This window comes from Hemitrygon akajei, chromosome 3, assembly GCF_048418815.1.
Source record: "Hemitrygon akajei chromosome 3, sHemAka1.3, whole genome shotgun sequence".
Classification (NCBI taxonomy): Eukaryota; Metazoa; Chordata; class Chondrichthyes; order Myliobatiformes; family Dasyatidae; genus Hemitrygon; species Hemitrygon akajei.
The window spans coordinates 75,908,095-75,934,295 of NC_133126.1; the positions used below are offsets into that span (position 1 = coordinate 75,908,095).

The 26,201-nt window shown below is 43.1% G+C and overlaps 1 protein-coding gene across 2 annotated transcripts in view; it reads right to left on the bottom strand.

Moving 5' to 3' along the window:
• The window catches only part of zfyve26 (zinc finger, FYVE domain containing 26), a 124,528-nt gene that overhangs the window by 71,709 nt on the left and 26,618 nt on the right, over positions 1-26,201 (bottom strand). For both annotated transcript variants that reach the window (XM_073040154.1, XM_073040153.1), the window contains exon 13: positions 461-526. In XM_073040154.1, coding sequence (XP_072896255.1) covers positions 461-526 — 66 coding nt within the window. The remainder of the gene's footprint in view (positions 1-460; positions 527-26,201) is intronic.

The window sequence follows — 26,201 nt, forward strand, 5'->3', positions numbered from 1 at the left end:
CGTGCTGCAAGACTCCCCTCTCCACGACACCAATGTTGTCCATGGGAAGGGCAAGAACTGATACAGCTTGGCACCAGTGTCATCGCAGTGCAACGTGTGGTTAAGTGCCTTGCTCAAGGACACAACACACTGCCTTAGCGACCTTCAGATCACTAGACCAACATCTTAACCACTTGGCCACGTTGAATACATAACACTGAAGGAATCAAGAGATACGAAGAGAAAAAGTGATAATCAGCCATGATATGAAATGGTTGGACCAAGCCCAAATAGTCTGCAGCTAGACATATTTTCAGTGTTTCTACGTTTGTGCCTGGTTACAACAGCATTTCAGCCTTTGATACAGATAATGTGATTCCAGCAATGCAGATTTCAGCTTTGGTTTTGCTGAGATCTGCCTCAGAAACAATACTTTTTTTGATGCATACTTGAAATTCTAAATGTGTTATACATAACATACCTGAGGTACTGGTACTTAAATCACCACTTCCGCTCTCCACTGTCAACTGAGAACTGGAACTCTGTTCTGTTAAAGACAAAATAGAGAAATTGGAATGCTAAGGTTGAAAAATAACTGATAGAAATGAGAAGATTCAGCAACTCCAATAAGACAAACTCCACTAAAATGTTCATTTGTTAATGAACTCCCTTTTGTCTACAGATATTCTGTAAGCATTGGAACAGAGGCTTGGTCTAATCTTTCGATTGATTTCAGTGCACTATCTTCTGCAGGAAATGTGCGTGTGTTCAGTACAAGAAACACTGGCACTTTGCAAGTATGAAGATCGAAGACCATTAAACTCACATACAGAAACAAAAATGAGAAAATCAATATTGGATTGAGAGGAGACAAAGGTTGAGAGAATACATTTTTGATTTGCAATATTAATTAAATTCAGTGGAACCAAGAACTTACAAGAATTATTTTTTATGCTACCTACTGACCAACTTGCTGGATATTTTCATCATAATTATATATCACTATACTATTAAGTATTGATATTCATCTGAATACATCAGCCCTATCCTTTTCTGGTAAAGATGGGTGAGAAGCGAGTGAATGCAACAATTTCATGCCATTAAATAAAACATTAAATTAAATGGTAACAACACTCAACAGGTCAAGCAGCTTACATGAAGAATGAATCTGAATTAAGCTTCAGTTCAATGAAATTTCATATTAACAGGGAGTTAGAAAACAGTTGATGAGAAGAGCAAACTGTGAGTGGGTAATAAAGATTTAGTAGTTGCAGCTGGTCTGCCTGGACAAGATATACGTAGGTAGAGAGAAAAAGAATTTTAAAAGATGCTTTAATTATGTGGTACAAAACACTGCATCTATTGAAAATTTGACATAAAAGAGAATGATGAAAATATCCAACAAGGCAGAAGCACCCATGAGACTGAAATGCCAAGTTAGCATTATATGTGGTAACATTTCAGCAGAACTGCCCAGTTCCAATACACACTGGAAAGGTTGGTTATTTGAAATTGTTGAATTTCATGTTTGGTCCTAAGGGCTGCAATATTCCTCACTGAAAGTTGCAATGCCATTCCTCATATTTATATTGGGCTTCAATGGAAAACTGTACGACTCGAAGGACAAAGTAGGGGATAGAAAATTAACGTGACATGGAACTAGAACATCTTGATGTCCCTTGGTGTTCAGTCATCTATGATAATCCTGAAGTTCCACGTAGCCAATCACCTTAATTTTTCGTCCATTCCCTCTCTGACCTGTCTGTCTGTGGCACTTTTCACTGCTTCAATAAAGCTCAAGGGACAGCATCTTGTCTTCTAACTAGGAACTTAAGAAATAGGAGTATGCTATTTGGATCCCCTCATCTGCTCTGCTTTTAAATAAGCTAACCTTTTACCTCAGCACAAATTTTCTACACCAACCTCAAATCCTTTCATAACTAGACAACAAATCTATCAATCTATCCTGCCTGCACAGCTCAATTGTAGAAAACTCCAAAGATTCACAAAACTCGAGTGAAGAAATGCCTTATAACCTCTGTACTAAATGGCTGTACCCTGTTATTTTTAAGGCTGAAAGCTCTGGTTCCAAACATTCCAGCCAAGGGAATCATCAATTCCAGGTCTAACTTAGTCCACTACATTTCAAAAAAAAAATCAACAATCATTCTTCAAAACTATGGAGAATACAGGCATGTTCTGTTTAATCTCTCCTCAGACAAACCCATCATCCCAGTGATCAACCAATGAGCCTTCACAGTTATTCTTCTACAAATCTATCTTTCCTTGTGTAATGAGATCACAATATTCCTGATCTCATCTTCGTGGAGGTCTACATAAACGGACTGTGATGGAATCTACTTTTGCACTCAAATTCTCTTAAAAAGGCCAATTGCTATTCCTCATTTCCTGATGAACCTGCATATTAACTTTTAGTGATTCACATCCAAATATAACTGAACATCCACACATTTAATGTACCACCATCAATTCTTTTTTCCACCAAAGTGCATATCTTCACATTTTCCACATTATATTCCATCTCCTGTTTGCCTAGCCTATCTATACCCATCTGGAGCTTGAACCTGCATGTTCCTCACAGCACACACCTACAGTCAGAGCTATGGAGAAAGGCTCTTCAGCCCAAGTTGTCCGTACCAATTAAAGTGCTGACCAGAGTTAGCCCCATTTGGATGCATTCTGCCCATAGCCCATTAAAGCTTTTGTATTCAGGTACCTGCCCAAAGGTCTTTTAGACATTACTGGACCCATCTCCATCAGCTCATTCCACATACTCACCACTATGTGTGCAAAGATTTGCTCCTTGAGACGCTTTTAAATCTTAAAAGAGGGTAAACAACATTGCAAGAATTAGTGGGAAGCTAGAGGATTGGGAAGTTTTTAAAAACCAGTAGAAGGTAAGGGTTACCATATGAGGAACGTCTGTCAGCTCTTGGGCTGTATTCCCTGGAGTTCAGGAGAATGAGGGGGATCTCATATAAACATTTCAAATGTTAAAAGGCCTGAACAAATTAGATACGGAAAAGTTATTTCCCGTGGTAGGGGAGTCTAGTACAAGAGGGCACGACTTCAGGATTGAAGGATGTCCTTTTAGAACAGAGATACAAAGAAATTACTTTAGTCAGAGGGTGGAAAATCTGTGGAATTTGTTGCCAAGAACAGCTGTGGAGGCCAAGTCATTCAGTGCTAAGGCAAATGGGGAGAAGGCAGGGGAGTGGGGATGACTGGAAGAATTGGATCGGCCCTTGACTGAATGACAGAGCAGACTCGATGGGCTGAATGGCCGACTTCCGCTCCTATATCTTATGGTCTTATAGTCTAAAAAAAGCAATAAGGGGGAAAAAGGTGTAGTATAATGGTAAGCTAGTCAAACAGAATGAGCATGTTGCAGCAGGTTCACTGCAGATGACATGAGCAACATGCCAGAAATTGCAGAGTGAGGGGACAGAACTGTTATTAAGGAGATGATGACTGAGAAGCCAAAAAGACTGAAGGTGGATAAGACACTTGGCACAGATGGATTACACCTCAGGGTTCTTGAAGAAGTAGATGAAGAGACCAGAGGCATTAGTAGTGATCTTTCAAGGATCATTAGTGAAGAATAGTTCTAGAGGACTGCAAAATCATAAATGTCGCTCCACTCTTTAAGGCAGGAGGGAGACAAGAAATAGGAAATGATAGACTAGTTATTCTGAGTTCAGTGATTAGTGACATGTTAGAGTCCATAATTAAGGATGAAGCTTCAGGTTATGTGGAAGCACATGATTAAAAACAGGCTGAAATTAACATGGTTTCCCTAAAGGTAGATCTTCTGGAGACTCCGCCTACTGTCTAATGGAGTGACACACAGTTTGTCTGGCTGCAATTAATTCTTCCCTTTCCCCAGTTTAAACTTTGAACTTTTAACTTTATTTGTCAGATCTTAGAGGGGAATAGTTGTTATTATATCACAATCTTTAAGAAGTGGAAAGCAGTTTCCTGAACCCAGCAATGGAAAGGGGAAAAAAAATCAGAGGACATGCCGGCTTGGGCTAAGCGTCTAGAACATTCACTGATGGTTCTTGGCAGGAAAATAGCCAACAACACGGTAAAATTTGATGCGACCTCTTCTGAGATGAAGTCGTTACAAGAGAGTTTTCAATTTGTGCAGGAAAATATTAGTTCCCTGAATTCTGAACTTAAAGAGACGAAGCATCAAATAGTGGATATCTCAGCCAACTTGGAAAAGTCTCAACATAAGATTAACGATTTGGAAGCAAGATCTCGTCAGAATAATATTCGAATTGCTGGACTGAAGAAAGGATCTGAGAGTGGGGATTTATTGGACTATTTTGCTAACTTGTTTCAATCTCTGTTTCCGAATATTTTACCTCAACCTCCTGATATCGAAAGAGTGCACAGAATTTTCACTTCGAAATCTCAGGATCCGAATAAACCAAGGTCAGTTTTGGTCTGCTTCCTTCGTTTCAAAGTTAAAGACCAAATCATAAAATATGCAAGGAAACACAAAGTTTTTTTAAATTTAAGGGTTCCAAGATTCGTTTTTATGAAGATTATCCATGGGAAGTTACGGACCTGCAGGTTAAATTCGTTCCAACCATGAAGATGGCCTATGATAAGGGATTATTCCCATCACTTCAATATCCAGCCCGATTAAAATTATTTCCCAAAGATTCAACTCCACGTGTTTTTCTGGACCCCAAAGAGGCATTGGACTATGTTAACTCTATTTTGGTTGTAGCCGAGGTTTGAATGGTTTTAGGTCTGCTGAACAATTGTTATTTCAGAAAGAAGATAAGCTTTGAAGATTTCTGATTTGCTTAGGATGTCCTTTCATCAATCGACCATTTAAAGAAGCTGTGAACTTTTTGATGTGAATGATGAATGACTTTTCCAAAATCAGTTTGATCTACTCAGTGATTTAACACAACAGATTGTTTGATTATTTGTTTCTATCCTTTTTTTTTCTCCATTAAGTGATAGTTTTCATAGTTCATAAGGACTTTTTCTTATATATATAAGAAATGTTTAATTTTATTGTTTTGGTGTTTTTGGAGATTGTTTCTGCATTCCCCAGCTTGTTTTTAAGGAATAAGTATAAACATTTTTTTCGCTGAACTTTTACTCTGGATATGGGGGCCAGATGTTGTAGAGCAATACTGCACAATACAAGCCCTTTGGCCCATGATATCCTGCTCACCTTTCAATCTACTCCATGATCAATCTAATGCTTCCGTCCTGTAGAGAATTCCATTCGTCTTTCATTATGAGCCTACCTAGGAGTCTCTCAAATGTCCTTACTGTGCCTGCCTCTATGACTAACCATGGCAGATCTTTCCACGCACCTACTGGTCTATGACTAAAAAAAAACATCTCTGAGATCCCTATACTTTCCTCTAATCACCTTAAAATTATGCCCTCTTGTATTAGCCATTTCTGCTGGGAATCTGTTCCATGGTTTAATGATTACTCAGCCTCCCCAGTGTCCATTGTTCCAGAACAATAATACTCTGTAAAGCAATGGAAGGCATCAAAGTAAATTGATATTTAAATTGCATATATATTAGTTAGAAGCAAGGCTTGTAAGAGGGCAGAAGAACCAGTTAACATGACTCGATATGGTGGTGTGTTGCTCTGTAGTATTTGGCTTTTTATATTTAGCATAACTTTTTTTTCCTCTGCAGGGCTTTTCTATTTCAGGACCGTGTTTTTTTTTGTAACTGGGGGTAGGAATTAAGGAAAGCTTTTAAAAGCACTATTATAAAATGGGCAGCTCGCGGAGTCTCTCTCCTTTTTTACTCTATGGGGACGCATTTCAGGGTGGTGGGAGGATTGGGGTTAGTTTTGAGTTATAGGATTAACTGTAGGTTTAATTTTAGTTTTCTTTTTTGTATTTTTTTTCCATTACGGAGTCCCAGAGCATGCATGTTTTGTATATGGTTATACTTATCACCTCCAGTTTTGATTCGCCCGCGCTGATATGCGTGTATTTACGTGTTAAATAAAAAAAATTTATGGTAACTAAACAGATAAACGTTATAAGTTGGAATGTATGTGGTTGGAATCATCCTATTTAGCAAAAGAAGACTTTTGAAATCATTAATCGATTCCAACCCGATATAATTTTTGCTCAAGAAACTCATATCAAAACGGGCAATCAAAATAATTTTTTTAAAATGTGGAAGGGCCTTCAATTTCATGCTATTTGTCAAAATAAAACAAAAGCAGTATCTATTTTTATTAAGTCTAATATTTTATTCATCCAAGAAGACATTGTGTCAGATATTAATGGTAGAATTTTAATTGTTAAAGGAACAATTTGTAATAGAAAAATTGTTCTGGTTAACCTATATGGACCTAATGTAGATGATCCTTTTCTTTAAAAATGTATTTTGCTTTATTGCTAGATTTAAATGAATACATTTTGTTAATGGGTGGTGATTTCAACTGTTGTTTAAACCCTTTGATTGACAAGAGTTCAACCAATCAGCGGCTTCCGAGTTGTTCTGCATCACTTATCAACTCTTTTTTAATTGACTTTGGCCTGGTTGAAGTTTGGAGATATTTACATCCTAATGATAGAGATTATTCTTTTTATTCCACATGTTCACAAAAGATATTCAAGAATCGATTATTTTACAGCTGATCCCCGATTTTTGTCCAAAGTCCAGAAATGAGAATATGATGCTATAGTTCTCTTGGATCATGTGCCTTTAAGCTTAGCTTTTGAATTGAATGATGTCATTATTGCAAATTTGCCTTGGCGTTTTCCAGAAAACTTATTACAAAGTTCTGACTTTGTCAAATTTATTGAGACTCAGATAAAATATTTTTTTCTTTTTAATAATACGGGAGATGTGTCAAAATTGATTATATGGGATACATTTAAAGCATATTTGCATGGTCAGATAATCTCCAATTTAGCAAAGCTTAAGAAACAGACAAAAACAGAGTTAGATAAGATTTCCAAACAAATTAAATACTTGGATAATATTAATGCAATCTCTCCTAACACTGATTTATTCAAACAAAGAGTTGACCTCCAAACACAATATAATTTATTATTAACTTATCCTATTGAAAGAAATTTGCTTAAATTGAAAAGTCAAGTTTATCTGCTTGGAGATAAAAATGATAAGCTATTAGCATCTCAATTAAAAGCAGCTAGAGCTAAAAGACAAATTTTTAAAATTCATAAGGGAGATGGTAGTTTAGCATGTAATTGTGAAGATATTAATAAAATTTTTCAAGACTTTTATATTCAACTTTATAAATCTCAGTTTCCAGTTGATTCTTCAAAAATGAATGCCTTTTTACAAAAGATCAATTTTCCTCGAATTTCTGTTGAAGATCATCAAACTCTTGATGCTCCTATTACTGAAAATGAAATTCAGCAAGCTATTTTTTCAATGCAATCTGGTAAAGCTCCTGCACTGAGTGGTTATTCTGTAGGATTTTATAAAAAATTCAAAAAATTGCTTTCTTCATATATGTTGGAAATGCTTAAAGATTCTTTTTTGATAGGAGAGCTACCTCCCACACTTTATGAAGCTTCTATTTCTTTAATTCTTAAGAAAGATAAAGACCCTACTGACGGCTTCATAAAGACCTATTTCATTATTAAGTGTGGAGGCTAAAATTCTTTCAAAAATAACGGCTAATCGGCTAGAGAATATTCTAGCTAAAATGATCTCTCAAGACCAAACAGGTTTTGTAAAGGGCCATTATTCATTCTCTAATGTTCGGAGACTGTTAAAATGTTATATATTCATCCTTTTCTAAGTCTCCCCGATGTATTGTTTTTCTCGATGCTGAAAAGGCATTTGACAGAGTTGAATGGAAATACTTAATGTTTTAGAGAAATTCGGCTTTGGTATTAATTTTAATAAGTGGATCAGAATGATATATCAAAGCCCTATTGCTACTGTTATTACTAATAATTGCAGATCTTTTTTTCGTCTATCGCGGGGTACGAGACTAGGATGTCCGTTAAGACCTTTGTCTGGAACCCTTGGCTATTGAACTTCATGAAGCTAAAGATATTCATTGAATTCTCATAAATGAGACTGTTCATAAGATCTCCCTTTATGCTGGCGATCTCTTAGTTTATATTTCGAATCCTGAAGAATCCATTCCTAGTTTATTGAAACTATTAAATGATTATGGAAAGTTTTCAGGATATAAACTAAACCTTCATAAAAGTGAATTATTTCCCCTAAATGATTCTGCTTTTAGAGTTACAGACTAATTTAAATATTTAGGTATTATTATTACTAAAAATCATAAAGACCTTTATAAAGCTAATTTGGTTCCTTTAGTGGATTTTATGAAGCAATTATTTTGTAGATGGAATCCACTTATACTTTCGTTAGCTGGCCGAATTCATGCAGTTAAAATGATGATTTTACCAAAATTTTTGTATGTATTTCAAAATATCCCTTTTTTTAAAAAAAAACTAAGAGATTTTGATCAGGTTGACTCTATTATTTCATCTTTTGTTTGGAATAATAAAAGACCAAGAATTGGTAAGTATCATTTACAGAAATTTTAAAAAGATGGAGGTCTTGCTCTGCCTAATTTAAGAATGTATTATTGGGCTGTTAATATATGTTATATGTGTTTTTGGTTATATTGGGCAGATAAAAATAAATGACCACCTTGGGCTGATTTGGAATTGAATGCTGTGAAACAGTTTCACTTAACCTCATTATTAGATAGATAGATAGATAGATAGATACTTTATTCATCCCCATGGGGAAATTCAACTTTTTTCCAATGTCCCATACACTTGTTGTAGCAAAACTAATTACATACAATACTTAACTCAGTAAAAAATATGATATGCATCTAAATCACTATCTCAAAAAGCATTAATAATAGCTTTTAAAAAGTTCTTAAGTCCTGGTGGTAGAATTGTAAAGCCTAATGGCATTGGGGAGTATTGACCTCTTCATCCTGTCTGAGGAGCATTGCATCGATAGTAACCTGTCGCTGAAACTGCTTCTCTGTCTCTGGATGGTGCTATGTAGAGGACGTTCAGAGTTATCCATAATTGACCGTAGCCTACTCAGCGCCCTTCGCTCAGCTACCGATGTTAAACTCTCAAGTACTTTGCCCACGACAGAGCCCGCCTTCCTTACCAGCTTATTAAGACGTGAGGCGTCCCTCTTCTTAATGCTTCCTCCCCAACACGCCACCACAAAGAAGAGGGCGCTCTCCACAACTGACCTATAGAACATCTTCAGCATCTCACTACAGACATTGAATGACGCCAACCTTCTTAGGAAGTACAGTCGACTCTGTGCCTTCCTGCACAAGGCATCTGTGTTGGCAGTCCAGTCTAGCTTCTCGTCTAACTGTACTCCCAGATACTTGTAGGTCTTAACCTGCTCCACACATTGTCCATTAATGATCACTGGCTCCATATGAGGCCTAGATCTCCTAAAGTCCACCATTAGGAGCTTCTTTACCTGTACAACTGGCCAAGATTACTAATTTCAAGTCAAGTCAACTTTTATTGTCATTTCGACCATAACTGCTGGTACAGTGCATAGTAAAAATGAGACGATGTGTTTCAGGACCATGGTTTACATGACACAGTACAAAAACTAGACTGAACTATGTAATAAAAAAAAAAACAGAGAACGCTATACTAGACTACAGACCTACACTGGACTGCATAAAGTGCACAAAAACAGTGCAGGCATTACAATAAATAATAAACAGGACAGTAGGACAAGGTGCCAGTCCAGGCTTCGGGTATTGAGGAGTCTGATAGCTTGGGGGAAGAAACTGTTATATAGTCTGGTCGTAAGAGCCCGAATGCTTCGAAGCCTTTTCCCAGATGGCAGAAGGGAGAAGAGATTGTATGATGGGTGCATGGGGTCCTTCAGAATGCTGTTTGCTTTGCAGATGCAGCGTGTAGTGTAAATGTCCGTGATGGCGGGAAGAGAGACCCCGATGATCTTCTCAGCTGACCTCACTATCTGCTGCAGGGTCTTGCGATCCGAGATGGTACAATTTCCGAACCAGGCAGTGATGCAGTGGCTCAGGACGCTCTCAATACAACCCCTGTAGAATGTGATGAGGATGGGGGGTGGGAGATGGACTTTCCTCAGCCTTCGCAAAAAGTATAGACGCTGCTGGGTTTTCTTTGCTATGGAGCTGGTGTTGAGGGACCAGGTGAGATTCTCCATCAGGTGAACACCAAGAAATTTGGTGCTCTTTACGATCTCTACCAAGGAGCCATCGATGTTCAGCAGGGAGTGGTCGCTCTGTGCCCTACTGAAGTCAACAACCATCTCTTTTGTTTTGTTCACATTCAGAGACAGGTTGTTGGCTCTGCACCAGTCCGTTGGCCGCTGCACCTCCTCTCTGTAAACTGACCCGTCGTTCTTGCTGATGAGACCCACCACGGTGGTGTCATTGGCGAACTTGATGATGTGGTTGCAGCACAGTCATGGGTCAGCAGAGTGAACAGCAGTGGACTGAGCACGCAACCCTGGGGAGCCCCCGTGCTCAGTGTGATGGTGTTGGAGATGCTGCTCCCGATCCGGACTGACTGAGGTCTCCCAGTCAGGAAGTCTAGGATCCAGTTGCAGAGGGAGGCGTTCAGACCCATTAGGCTCAGCTTTCCAATCAGTTTCTGAGGGATGATTGTGTTGAATGCTGAACTGAAGTCTATGAACAGCATCCGAACGTATGTGTCTTTTTTGTCCAGGTGGGTTAGGGCCAGGTGAAGGGTGATGGCAATGGCGTCATCTATTGAGCGGTTGGGACGGTACGCAAACTGCAGGGGGTCCAGTGAGGGGGGCAGCAGGGTCTTGATATGCCTCATGACGAGCCTCTCGAAACACTTCATGATGATGGATGTAAGTGCAACGGGACGGTAGTCATTTAGGCAGGACACTGAAGACTTCTTCGGCACGGGGATGATGGTGGTGGCCTTGAAGCATGTTGGAATGGTGGCGCTGCTCAGGGAGATGTTGAAGATGTCAGTGAGAACATCTGCTAGCTGGTCTGCACATCCTCTGAGCACTCTGCCAGGGATGTTGTCTGGTCCAGCAGCCTTCCGTGGGTTGACGCTGCACAGGGTTCTTCTCACGTCAGCCACGGAGAGACACAGCACCTGGTCATTCGCAGGAGGGTTGGACTTCCTCGCCGCCACATCATTTTGCACCTCAAACCAGGCGTAGAAGTTATTCAGCGCATTTGGGAGGGAGGCATCACCTGCACAGTCAGGTGATGTTGTCTTGTAATTGGTGATGTCCTGGATGCCCTTCCACATGCACCATGTGTCATCGCTGTCCTGGAAGTAACTGTGGATTCACTGGGCGTGTGCACGCTTTGCCTCTCTGATGGCCCGGGACAGTTTGGCCCTCGCTGTTGTTAAAGCTGCCTTGTCGCCTGCTCTGAAGGCGGAGTCACGGGACCTCAGCAGCGCATGCACCTCTGCGGTCATCCATGGCTTCTGGTTGGCACGTATAGTGATGGTCTTGGACACAGTAACGTCATTGATGCACTTTCTGATGTAGCTGGTCACTGATGCCGTGTACTCCTCTAAGCTGACAGAGTCGCCATCAGCTGCAGCCTCCCTGAACATGTGCCAGTCAGTGTTCTCAAAGCAGTCTTGAAGAGCAGAGATGGCTCCTGCTGGCCAGGTTTTCAGCTGCTTCTGAACTGGTCTGGAGCGCCTGACGAGCGGTCTGTATGCCGGGATTAGCATAACAGAGATGTGGTCTGAGTATCCGAGGTGGGGGCTGGGCTCTGCCCGATACGCGTCGGGATGTTTGTGTAAACCAGGTCCAATGCGTTCTCCCCCCTTGTTGCAAAGTCCACATACCGATGGAATTTGGAGAGCACTGACTTAAGGTTCGCGTGGTTAAAATCACCGGCAACAATAAACAGACCATCAGGTTGTGCGTTCTGCAGTTCACTAATAGCCCCGTACAGTTCACAGAGCGCCTTCTTAGCATTAGCGCTTGGGGGAATGTAGACACCGAATATAAGGACAGAGGTGAATTCCCGTGGCAAATAAAATGGTCTGCATCGAACTGCCACAAACTCCACTAACGATGAGCAGTGTCTGGTGTTACATACCCCGTAACTGGGTCACTTACCAGCAAAGATAGAGAGGTCCGTTGAAGTCTGATGGTACTATTTTTAAAAGTCTTTATTTATAAAGGGGCACAAAAATAGATAGATAGATAGATACTTTATTCATCCCCATGGGGAAATTCAACTTTTTTCCAATGTCCCATACACTTGTTGTAGCAAAACTAATTACATACAATACTTAACTCAGTAAAAAATATGATATGCATCTAAATCACTATCTCAAAAAGCATTAATAATAGCTTTTAAAAAGTTCTTAAGTCCTGGCGGTAGAATTGTAAAGCCTAATGGCATTGGGGAGTATTGACCTCTTCATCCTGTCTGAGGAGCATTGTATCGATAGTAACCTGTCGCTGAAACTGCTTCTCTGTCTCTGGATGGTGCTATGTAGAGGATGTTCAGAGTTATCCATAATTGACCGTAGCCTACTCAGCGCCCTTCGCTCAGCTACCAATGTTAAACTCTCCAGTACTTTGCCCACGACAGAGCCCGCCTTCCTTACCAGCTTATTAAGACGTGAGGCGTCCCTCTTCTTAATGCTTCCTCCCCAACACGCCACCACAAAGAAGAGGGCGCTCTCCACAACTGACCTATAGAACATCTTCAGCATCTCACTACAGACATTGAATGACGCCAACCTTCTTAGGAAGTACAGTCGACTCTGTGCCTTCCTGCACAAGGCATCTGTGTTGGCAGTCCAGTCTAGCTTCTCGTCTAACTGTACTCCCAGATACTTGTAGGTCTTAACCTGCTCCACACATTCTCCATTAATGATCACTGGCTCCATATGAGGCCTAGATCTCCTAAAGTCCACCACCATCTCCTTGGTCTTGGTGATATTGAGACGCAGGTAGTTTGAGTTGCACCATATCACAAAGTCCTGTATCAGTTTCCTATACTCCTCCTCCTGTCCATTCCTGACACACCCCACTATGGCCGTGTCATCAGCGAACTTCTGCACATGGCAGGACTCCGAGTTATATTGGAAGTCTGATAAGATTAATACAAACATTCAGATAATATACGTCGTCAATACTCAATCTAAAAGCGCGGGTATAGTAATAATCATCAATAAGAAATAGCTCTATCGTTTGTCTGGGGGATAATATATTGTCCGATGGAAATATAAAAGTCACTCAGTTCCTGCAGGCTTCAGCCTTTGGGGACCGCTGGGTTTTCACTTGTTGGAGAGAGAGAGATTTGTGAGAAAAGAAACTTGCCCGGGTCTTTTGATGAGGCCAATCCATTGAGTCGGGGGAGTTGGTTCCCCGTTGTCAGTTCAAGAAAATCGTTTCTGTGGTACCTGCCACCGGTCCCCAGGCAAGGGAACCGAACGCACATGGCTTTCTTCAAATGGTTTCCCACTATTACGGGATCGCTAGCGTTTCTTCTGGTGCGTCTGAGGGGCCGTCTCTACAGCCCCTCTTTTATCTTGACTCGCAGGATAGTAGATGTCAATCAGGTTGGGGGTGATGCAATCTCTCTCTCAACCAGCCCACTTTGCCCGAGGGTTTGCACGTAGCCTAGTCCCCAATCCACAAATCTGTCTCCAAGAGACAATGGCCAATGTCGTGTTATTTTGCATCGCCGGGGAACGAGGCATCTGGCACGTCTCTCTCCCATTTCCTGGGTCCACTGACCCAACCCACCAGTGCTCTTGCGATTCTCACAAAGGAGGGGGCTGCGGGCATAACACCTCCCCTCTTAAAGGCGTTTTTTACCAGCGGTTAAAAACAAAGTCATACAGAGTCTTACAGGATTTTAGAATCTAACACAATACAAAAGCTTTTCTTTTCACTACAGAGCAATACAGTTATACATTTAATTCAGCATCTAAACAGTTAACGATTACAGGGTCACTTCCTTTACTAGCTTAACATCTTGTACCTTACTAAAGTCTGCAGGGGTGTCAAACTCATTTTAGGTCACGGGCCGGATTGAGCAAAATGCAGCTTCATGCGGGCCAGACCAGTCGGACGCGTGCGAACGCAGCTTTCGTTGCCTCCGTTTTTTCAGCCTGCTCTCATGTGTCTCAGTCTCTGCTATAACTACAAAGTGTTTCACTTTACAAATTCCGTTTCTTATGAAGAAGACTGCCGAGCAAGACTGCCGAATAAACACTAAAAACCCTGAAAACCTGGTACCTGAATAAACTCAGCATTAGCCATATCATACGCCATAGGCGCTTCGATTACTGGGGCCAGCTTTAATAGTAATTAGATATTATCTCGCGGGCCAAAGATAATTCCACCGCGGGCCGGATTTGGCCCGCGGGCCTTGAGTTTGACATATATGTCTTATAGCATCAGACTTCAACTTAATAACCACCTATTTTTTTTTCAGCAAACAAAACTAACGAGTTGTGATCTTAAGCTTACGTGTATACTACCACAGGTCATGCAAATACCAATCGTTATGTTGCTTTCAACTTAACAGGCAGGCTTCCAAGGGGTTTGTCTTTATTATTCACATGCTTTGCTGAAATCCCGTACAACCGGCTGGGCTATTTAAAAATGGCGCCCTTCATTCACCGTCGCCTCTTTTCCGGTGAGTTCCTACGTGAGGAACTCGGGTAGTTTGGCGAGGTAAACTCCCGCCCGCCTCTTTCATAGAGGTTATTTTATCAACATCGTGTCCCAAACTTAGACCATTTCCACCCAATTCTTTAATTTTACACAGGTGGCTAGCCCTCTCGTCAGGACCCTTCAGACTTCTGGTTTTTAATTTGAACTCTTTGTTCAAGCAGCATTTCCAATTCCGCCTCGTCACACCCCATTCTGGAATAACAATAGGGTGGGGGGCCCCGGCATCTCCCGGCTTAATCTGTAAGCGATCTGCAGGGTTTAAAATTTCTTCATTTGATTTGGGAACTGCAGATTTCCCGTTTCCTTCACTAATAATATTTATCTCCCCATTTTTGAGCCCGCATTAAGTTTCACCACACCTTCGAGCACAAACACCGGGGAACTCTCACTTCCCACGATTACCAGGGTTAACCCCTTTTCCACTGAACCAAGTCTATCTGACCCAAAAGGACGGCCGTCTCATTCAGCTGAATCAAATACCTCAGACTTTTTCTGAGCTCCGTTACTAGGTTCAGGACCACGTGCATCCCCATCTTGGACACACTCAAATGGGACATTGACCTCTTCCAGGCTTTCAATACCCGTACCTTTTCAAATTCTAAATTCCCCTGATCCTCCCAGTTACTCTCTGGGCAACTCCCTTCTGGAGTAAACTCAACCCCACGGGCTGAAACAACCTCATCTGCCAACCCAGCAGACTTCTTCAAGGCAAGGGCACCCTTTTCATCTAGGACTGCCCCCATTTCATTGTCGGGAACACCTTTAGAATTTTCAACTTCGTCAAACAGGTCTGCCACACCAGACAGATCATCCATGTCCAACTCTGGACCTCTTAACCACTCTAACGGTTCCTCATCTTTATTTTCTGCCTCTAGAACCTTGCTCCTCGCTAAGGTAGGATCTACCTCCTCTCCCTTACCCTCTTTCACTTTACTACTCTTCGCTTTACTACCCTCTAAACCCTCATGGCACAGGGTCGGTAGAAACGTCTCGGCCAAATCGAAACTGGCCAGATTTAAACTGCTCTCTGTCTCAGCTGCCTCTCTCGACATGCTGCGAGTGACCGCGCATACAGGATAGCTCTTGGAATCTAGGGGCGGAGCCTCAACACTCACAAGCTGTTTTATCAGCGTCATGGCTGCCCAAACCTTACCACTGGCTAAATCGTTACCTAGAAGGATGTCCGCATCAGTTCTCGGGAATTCTGATGGCACCCCTATTTCAACTGGTCCAGACACCAGCTCACAATCCATAATGACCTTATGTAAGGGCACCATTTCTATCCTTTTATTTATTCCCTTCACCGCTACCATACCAGTTTTTCGGCCAAACTCTAGTACCTTACTGCTGATCAACGACAGCTCAGCCCCTGTCTCTCTCCAGATTCGTACAGGAATTGGTGGGTCCCCCTTCCTCAAAGACACGGTCCCGTGTGACAGACAAGTCTCAGACCCTTCTCGTACTCTGTCTACCCGGGGCTCTCTTGTCGATTTACTGATTACCACGGCACATCCGATAGGGACTGCTGCTTTCCTTTTTCCCGTCTCCCTCCTTGGAGCAAAGCACCGAGACACAACATGCCCGCTCTTCCCACAATTAAAACAGGTCAAGCCCGGAAATCTCTGGCCGCCTGGCCTTTCCCCTTCAGCCTTACCATTAGCTCCCGGTGGGACCTCTGCCTCAGCCGGCGGACTTTCCCGATCGTTCCCACGGTCCCTCGGGGAACTTTTATTCGAGGAAAACTTTGCCTTGTGGGTTAGGGCATATTCATCTGCGAATCTAGCAAATTCTGAGATGGACTTATTCGGCTTCTCATTCAAATACATCCGGATATCCTCCGGAACACAACCTTTAAATTCCTCAATCAAAATTAACTCCCTGAGATGCCCATAATCCTCGTCCACTATTTCTGCGGTGCACGAACGGTCCAAGAGCACCCCCTTCTCATGGGCAAACTCGGTATACGTCTGATTCCACCCTTTCCGTAAATTTCTGAACTTTTGTCTATATGCTTCAGGTACTAGCTCGTAACCCCGGAGAATGGCAACCTTTACTTGGTCATAATTCTCTTCCCCTTCCTCCTCCATGGACAACGCCGCATATGCCCGCTGTGCCTTCCTTCTTAACACACTTTGTAACAACGCCACCCACTGTGCTCTGGGCCACTTCTGATTCACTGCCACCTTTTCAAAAAGCAAGAAATAACTATCAACATCCATCTCCTCGAACGGGGGTACCAACCTCAACGCCCGACTAACATCAAACCGCTCCTCTCGGTCCGACTCCTGACTTCGTTGCTCTTGCTTTAACTTCTCCATCTCCAAGTCATGTTTCCTCTGTCTCTCTGCCTCCCTCTCCCTCTCAGCCCTTTCCTTCTCCTTCTCAGCTGCTTCCAGCTCTTTTAACTGAAGTTCATGCTCTCTTTGCTTCTCAGCTCTTTCCTGCTCCCTTTTCACCTCTAACGCCTTTAGCTGGATCTCATGATCCCGTTTCACCTCTAACTCCTTTAGCTGGAGTGCATGCTCCCTTTGTTTGTCGGCCCTTTCTCTCTCTCGGCTGCTTCCAGCTGCTTTAACTTAATTTCATGTTCCCACCTTAATTTCTCCAACTCTAACTGAGCCATCCCACTAGCTGGTACCTTTTCAGGGATATTTTCCAATACCCTCAGCTGCAAACACATTCTTCTCAATGTAATACTGAGTTATGGCCCTTCACACCTCCCGCTTTTTCATTGACGACCTCACCTCTGCGAGGTTTAACCCCTTCGCCAAATTTACCAAGTCTGATTTGGTGGCCGCCTCTAGCGCCCCCAGAGTCGGGTTTCCTATAAATTCATCCACGTCCATCTTTGCTGGTTTCCCGTCTGGCTACCCGCGTACCAGATCCAAGTTTGGACTTACAAGCCCGATTCACTGGCCCTCAAATTTGGTATCAAATCCCGAGACAAGATCCCCAAGTTGTTACGTACCCCGTAACTGGGTCACTTACCAGCAAAGATAGAGAGGTCCGTTGAAGTCTGATGGTACTATTTTTAAAAGTCTTTATTTATAAAGGGGCACAAAAATAAGATTAATACAAACATTCAGATAATATACGTTGTCAATACTCTATCTAAAAGTGCGTGTATAGTAATAATCATCAATAAGAAATAGCTCTATCGTTTGTCTGGGGGATAATATATTGTCCAATGGAAATATAAAAGTCACTCAGTTCCTGCAGGCTTCAGCCTTTGGGGACCGCTGGGGTTTCACTTGTTGGAGAGAGAGAGATTTGTGAGAAAAGAAACTTGCCCGGGTCTTTTGATGAGGCCAATCCGTTGAGTCGGGGGAGTTGGTTCCCCGTTGTCAGTTCAAGAAAATCGTTTCTGTGGTACCAGCCACCGGTCCCCAGGCAAGGGAACCGAACGCACATGGCTTTCTTCAAATGGTTTCCCACTATTACGGGATCGCTAGCGTTTCTTCTGGTGCATCTGAGGGGCCGTCTCTACAGCCCCTCTTTTATCTTGACTCGCAGGGTAGTAGATGTCAATCAGGTTGGGGGTGATGCAATCTCTCTCTCAACCAGCCCACTTTGCCCGAGGGTTTGCACGTAGCCTAGTCCCCAATCCACAAATCTGTCTCCAAGAGATAATGGCCAATGTCGCGTTATTTTGCATCGCCGGGGAACGTGGCATCCGGCACGTCTCTCTCCCATTTCCTGGGTCCACTGACCCAACCCACCAGTGCTCTTGCGATTCTCACAAAGGAGGGAGCTGCAGGCATAACACTGGAAACCAGCACAAAGTTCTTACACCATTCTGTGTCGATATAAACACAGACACCGCCACCGCATAGAAACATAGAAAATAGGTACAGGAGTAGGTCATTCAGCCCTTCAAGCCTGCACCACCATTCAGTATGATCATGGCTGATCATCCAACTCAGAACCCTGTACCTGCTTTCTCTCCATAGATCCCTTTAGCCACAAGGGCCATATCTAACTCCCTCTTAAATATAGCCAATGAACTGGCTTCAACTGTTTCCTGTGGCAGAGAATTCCACAGATTCACCACTCTCTGTGTGAAGAAGTTTTTCCTCATCTTGGTCCTAAAAGGCTTCCCCTTTATCCATAAACTGTGACCCCTCATTCTGGACTTCTCCAACATCGGGAACAATCTTCCTGCATCTAGCCTGTCCAATCCCTTTAGAATTTTATATGTTTCAATAAGATCCCCCCCTCAATCTTCTAAATTCCAGCGAGTATAAGCCTAGTCGATCCAGTCTTTCTTCATATGAAAGTCCTGCCATCCCAGGAATCAATCTGGTGAACCTTCTTTGTACTCCCTCTATGGCAAGAATGTCTTTCCTCAGATTAGGGGACCAAAACTGCACACAATACTCCAGGTGTGGTCTCACCAAGATAATATACAACTTCAGTAGAACCTCCCTGCTCCTGTACTCAAATCCTCTTGCTATGAATGCCAACATACCATTTGCCTTTTTCACCGCCTGCTGTACCTGCATGCCCACTTTCAATGACTGGCATACAATGACACCCAGGTCTCGTTGCACCTCCCCTTTTCCTAATCGGCCACCGTTCAGATAATAATGTTTTCCTGTTCTTGCAACCAAAGTGGATAACCTCACATTTATCCACATTAAATTGCATCTGCCATGTATTTGCCCACTCACGTAACCTATCCAAGTCACCCTGCATCCTCTTAGCATCCTCCTCACAGCTAACACCGCCACCCAGCTTTGTGTCATCCACAAACCTGGAGATGCTGCATTTAATTCCCCCGTCTAAATCATTAATATATATTGTAAACAACTGGGATCCCAGCACTGAGCCTTGCGGTACCCCACTAATCACTGCCTGCCATTCTGAAAAAGTCCCGTTTATTCCCACTCTTTGCATCCTGTCTGCCAACCAATTCTTTATCCACATCAATACCATATCCCCAGTATCGTGTGCTTTAAGTTTGCACACTAATCTCCTGTGTGGGACCTTGTCAAAAGCCTTTTGAAAATCCAAATATACTACATCCACTGGTTCTCCCCTATCCACTCTACTAGTTACATCTTCAAAAAATTCTATAAGATTCGTCAGACATGATTTTCCTTTCACAAATCCATGCTGACTTTGTCCGATGATTTCACCGCTTTCCAAATGTGCTGTTATCACATCTTTGATAACTGAGTCTAGCATTTTCCCCACCACCGATGTCAGGCTAACCGGTCTATAATTCCCTGGTTTCTCTCTCCCTCCTTTTTTTAAAAAGTGGGGTTACCCTCCAATCCTTTAAATTTATACCCTGTGATTAAACAGTCATTAGGAATTTGGTTCCAGTTTTGTAATTTTTTTTTAATCTCAGAAAATTTAAACTTTTTAGTTTAATTTATCGAAATTATTTATTTAAACCTTGATTAAGTGATCCTACCTTTCTTCTTTGGAGGAATAATTTTATTCCATGAAGTTTATTCCTTCATGGATCTATTGCAAGATGGCCGATTGATGTCTTTTGAGAAATTAGTAACTAAATACTCTCTCTCGTATTCACATTTCCTGCAATATCTTCAGGTCAGACAGTAATTTTCCATATATACAGGATTCTGACCTGTTAGATATTATTTTAAAAATGAATCCTTCAGTGAAGAGTTTTATTGGAGGTTTAAATTTACAATTTATTGTTACAACAGCACAATTACCCTTCACTTAAGATTAAGCAAGATTGAGAGAGAGAGCTTAACATGACCTTGATAACAGAAGATTGGTTGCGGATTTTGAAGTTGGTTAACTCTTCTTCGATCTGTGCCAGTCACTCTTTAATTCAATTTTAAATTGTACATCGTTACTATTTGACAAAGGAGAGACTGCCTAAAATGTTTCCTAATGTTGATAGTCAGTGTGACAGATGTAAAACCGAAACAGCCACATTGACACATATGTTTTGGTCATGTTCTGTATTGAAACATTTTTGGAAGTCTATTTTCTCTACAATTTCTAAAGTTTTAAAAATTAATTTACAACCTGTTACGAATGATGAACAACTCTGATGGACAGAAGGGTACAGAATCGCCAATGCCCCCCCCCCCCCCCGGAGAATCGCAAATCGCTACTATTCCGATGCTGTTATCAAGGGAGATGAGAGAGACACAGGAAAGCTGCCAAGACAGTTGTTATTGATAAACAGCTCATGTCAGTTAATGAGAGAGAGACAACGCACAGATACACAAAGTGGAATGTCTCCTCCTAACAAAAGCAGAACGGAACCACTGATTATTGCTATTGTCTCTTGGAGAAGGATTGTGTATTGGGTACTGTTCTATTCATTGAAACCCTTCAGGGGGCAACCAGAGTGGGCGGGTTTGATGGGTTACATCATCCCAACCTGATTGACACCTGAGACCTCGTGAGTGGGAATAAAAGTAAGGTCTGGGGTAACACCCCTCAGACGCACCAGGAGAGACACTACGAGACCGGTGGGGGCTTGTGTGTGTGTCCACACCTTGCCTGGGTGATGAGTCCACCACGGAACGGTCTAGCTAAAGGACAGAGGGGTCATACGTGAATGGCCACAACAACAATGCATCGACGGATCAAGATCGTAAAAGAAAGTCGGCAAATCAATAGCTGTTACTGTTCTCTCTCTCTCTCTCTCCAACAATTGCAACACAGCGACCAACAACTACCGCAGCCTGCATGAACTGAACTGAACTTTATATTTCCATCTGACAATTCATTATCCCCTAGACAACGATGGAGCTTATTTCTTATTATTATTATACCTGCACTTTTAGGTTTAGTATTGATGACGTATATTATCTGTATATTTGCATTGATATTATTTCTGTGTATTCTTACTAATAAATACTGTTGAACATAGTATCACCAGACTCCAACGGACGCTTCTGCCCTTGCTGGTAAAACACCCAGTTACGGGGTTCGTAACAAACCTAATAAATTAACAGTTTTATTTGGTATAATCCCTCAATATATTCATGGTATTTCTCCATCAGACCAACATGTAATGCATTTGTTACATTATTGGCCAGAAGGGCTGTTTTGTTGAAATGGAAAGATGCTTCTGCTCCTACTTTGATACAATGGTTTTCTCAGGTGATGCTATGTCTTAGTTTCGAGAAAATCAGAAGTCGAACTTTTGATCCTCGATTTGATTTTGAGAAAAGGTGGGGTTCATTTGCCCGCTACTATCATCTGATTTGAGTTAATTAATACGGTTTCCTTCCGATTTTTCTTCAAATAGATTTGAGTTGGAGGATTGATGTTTTTCTCTTATGGAAGCTGGTGTGATGTACAGCTCCAGGGTTGTGCTCCCAATGGGGTTGTTTTTTTTCTCGGTTTTTTTTCCAGTTAGTAGGGGTTCTTTTTTTTCAAAAAAAATATTCTTAACACTTTGTTTTTTTCTTCTTATTATTGATATATTCCTTAGCTTTGTTAATCAGTTATTTGCTAATTTAATTCTTCATTGTACATAATGACATATTGACTTAATGTATCTTTTTTTGTTGATCTTCAATAACAATTAATAAAAAAGATTTTAAAATAATGGAATAGTCAGCATGGCTTCGTGAAGGGCAGGTCGTGCCTTACGAGCCTGATTGAATTTTTTGAGGATGTGACTAAACACATTTAAGATGGCGCCAGTATTTGGCGACTCTGCGCATGCTCTCCCGAGCAAACTGCCCTCTACACTATCCTATACCCGAGAAACCCTTCTAAACCTCCAATTTGCTACAGCTAGCGAGATCAACAACACCCTGGCGAAGCTACTGACCCAGCTGGAGTTCATCGACGCGCCAGAATTGCTTCAACTCCGGACCGCATCTGGACCCAATCATCAAGGCCTGGTCCGAGGTCCACCACGTTCCTGGAGACTCGCGGCCTGCTACCGTGTCGGAGCACCTGGAGACGCGGCCCATTCCGAACCAGCACCTCTCCGAAGCAGACGACCACACAGAAGTGATGGTGGTTCCCCAGACGCTTCCCCGGAGCGACGACCATAGAGCCCTGTTGGTGGCCATCCACAGCTGCCAGAAGTGAGGCCTCCGCCGCCGACCTCGGAAATCAAGCCTGGGGCTCGGCTGGAGCGGAGGCCTCCACAACCGTGACACAGTTCACAGACTTGTCTCAGCCAGCAGCCTGGCCCTCCGGGATTAAGTGTTGGCTTCGGGGCCCAACCCGATCGACAGCCCGGGCCCCCGACAGTTGAAAGTGGCAGCGGAGCCTCCCCCATCACTCAGCCCGACCTGGAGCGCCCAATGACGCGACCTGCCGATCGATCCCTGCGGGACGCATCCACCAACCTCAAAGAGCTGCCAACAACACACTGCATCGATGGAAACCTGGAAAGATGCACTATTTACCGAGCAAGCATGGGAAAAGAGCTGGTCAGATTGAAGTGGAGGGGCTTTAGGATCCCTCTGCCCACCATCCTACTAGCTAATGTGCAAGCCATAGAAAACAAGGTGGATGATCTTAAAGGGAGACTCACCTACTGCAGGGAGATGCAGAATTGCTGTGTATTCTGTTTCACAGAGACCTGGCTTTCCCCTGCCACCCCCGACTGTGCCATCCGACCAGAGGGATTTTCAATCCATTGGATGGACCGCATGGCGTCTTCAGGCAAGACGAAGGGAGGTGGAGTCTGCCCATTGATCAACACTGCGTACTGCTCGGACACAGTGGCACTGACAAGCTCCTGCAGTCCGGACCTGGAACCCTGTCGGTGAAGTGTCGTCCCTATTATCTGCCACAGGAATTCACCTTGGTCATACTGACAGCGGTCTACATTCCCCCCCAGGCGGACGTGGAGTGTGCTGTGAATACACTGTATGCCAACATCAGTGAACTTGAGACCAGGTATCCAGAGGCTTTGCTCATTACAGCCAGGGACTTTAACCAGGCCAACCTCAGAAAAGCGCTGCCAAAATTATACCAACATGTCTCCTGCTCCACTAGAAGCCTGAATATACTTGACCACTGCTACACAGCAGTCAAGGATGCCTACCGTTCCGTCCCACGACCTCACGTCAGAAAATCGGACCATCAGACCGTACTCCTCCTCCCGGCTTACAAACAGAAACTGAAGCGGGAGGTCACGGTGTCAAAAGCGGTGTCGCGTTGGACAGAGGAAACGGATGAGGTCCTCCATGACTGCTTTGAATCGGTGGACTGGTCAGTATTCAAGCACTCGGCAGCTAACCTCGATGAGTATGCCTCAGCTGTCATGGACTTTATCTGGAAATGCACAGAGGACTGTGTGTCTCGCAAGACGATCTGGGTATTCCCTAACCGGAAACCTTGGATGGATTATGAGGTCCAGTCCCTTTTGAAGACTAGAGCTGCAGCTTTTAGGTCCGGGGATACTACATGGAATCCAGGCGGGAACTCCAGAAAGCCATTAAGGGTGCCAAGAGGCAATATTGAGCTGAGTTGGAAGCCCAGGCTAACCAGAGGGATGTCAGTAGACTATGGCAGGGTCTAAATGAGATCACTGGGCGCAAAGAAAAGGCTGGGAATATCAATAACTGTAGCACTTCTCTTCCTGACGCACTTGACGTATTCTACGTAAGATTCCAACAGAAGAGGAGCGTCCTGCCCCCTCTGGATGAACCGGACCTGGTGGCATCAAGATTCATCATCACCGAGGAAGACGTTAGAAGAGCCTTCCTGAAGATAAATCCAAGGAAGGCGACGGGCCCAGATGGCGTCCCGGGACAGGTTCTCCGGGCCTGTGCAAGCGAGCTAGCTGGAGTGTTTGCTGACATCATCAACTGCTCCCTGCTTCAGTCTAAGATCCCCTCGTGTTTTAAGAAAGCAACGATAATACCAGTGCCAAAGAAAAGCAAGGTGGCATGTCTGAATGACTACCAACCTGTGGCTCTAACATCAATTGCTATGAAGTGCTTCGAGCGATTGGTTATGACACACATCAACCTTAACCTACCGGTCAACCTTGACGCTTTGCAATTCGCCTACCAGAGCAACAGGTCAACGGCAGATGCCATCACTCTGGCACTACATTCCTCCTTAGAACACCTGGAGAATAAAGATTCATATGTATGGCTCCTTTTCAATGACTACAGCTCTGCCTTTAATACCATCGTTCCAAATAAACTGATTCCTAAGCTCCGGAACCTGGGTCTTAGCACTCAGATCTGCAGCTGGATCTTCAAATTCCTCACAGACAGGACCCAGGCTGTAAAAATAGGGGACAAGCTCTCCTCTACAATCACTCTGAGCACTGGTGCCCCACAAGGCTGTGTACTCAGCCCCCTGCTGTACTCACTGTACACCCATGATTGTGTAGCCAAGTTTCCATCGAACTCAATATATAAGTTTGCTGATGAAACCACAATTGTAGGCCATATCTTGGGTAATGATGAGTCTGAGTACAGAGAGGAAATTAAGAACTTGGTGGCATAGTGCGAAGACAATAACCTATCCCTCAACGTCAGCAAGACGAAGGAATTGGTTATTGACTTCAGGAGTAGCGGACTGCACAACCCCATCTACATCGGTGGTGCGCAGGTGGAACAGGTCAAAAGCTTTAAGTTCCTCGGGTGAATATCACAAATGACCTGACCTGGTCTAACCAAGCAGAGTCCACTGCCAAGAAGGCCCACCAGCGCCTTTACTTCCTGAGAAAGCTGAAGAAATTTGGCTCGTCCCCTAAAACCCTCACTAATTTTTATAGGTGCACCGTAGAAAGCATTCTTCTAGGGTGCATCACAACCTGGTATGGAAGTTGTCCTGTCCAAGACCAGAAGAAGCTGCAAAAGATCATGAACATAGCCCGGCACATCACACAAACCAATCTTCCATCCTTGGACTCACTCTACACCACACGCTGTTGGAGCAGTGCTGCCAGGATAATCAAGGACACGACCCACCCAGCCAACACACTTTTTGTCCCCCTTCCCTCCAGGAGAAGGTTCAGGAGCATGAAGATTTGTAAAGCCAGATTTGGGAACCGCCTCTTTCCAACTGTGATAAGACTGCTGAACAGATCCTGACCTGGATCTGGGCCGTACCTTCCAAATATCCGGACCTGACTTGCACTACCTTACTTTCCCTATTCTATTTTCTAATTATGATTTATAAATTTAATTTTTATTATATTTAATTCAATTTGTACTTCAGGGAGCGCGAAACGCAGAATCAAAAACCGCCATGATGATTGTACGCTCTAGTATCAATTGTTTGGTGACAATAAAGTATGAAGGTAGAGCAGTAGATGTAGTGTATATGGATTTCAGCAAGGCATTTGATAAGGTTCCCCATGCAAGGCTTATTGAGAAAGTAAAGAGGCATGGGATCCAAGGGGACATTGCTTTGTGGATCCAGAACTGGACTGCCCACAGAAGGCAGAGTGATTGTAGACGGGTCATATTCTGCATGGAGGTTAGTCACCAGTGGAGTGCCTCAAGGATGTGTTCTGGGACCCTTACTCTTCATGATTTTTATAAATGACCTGGATGAGGAAGTGGAGGGATGGTT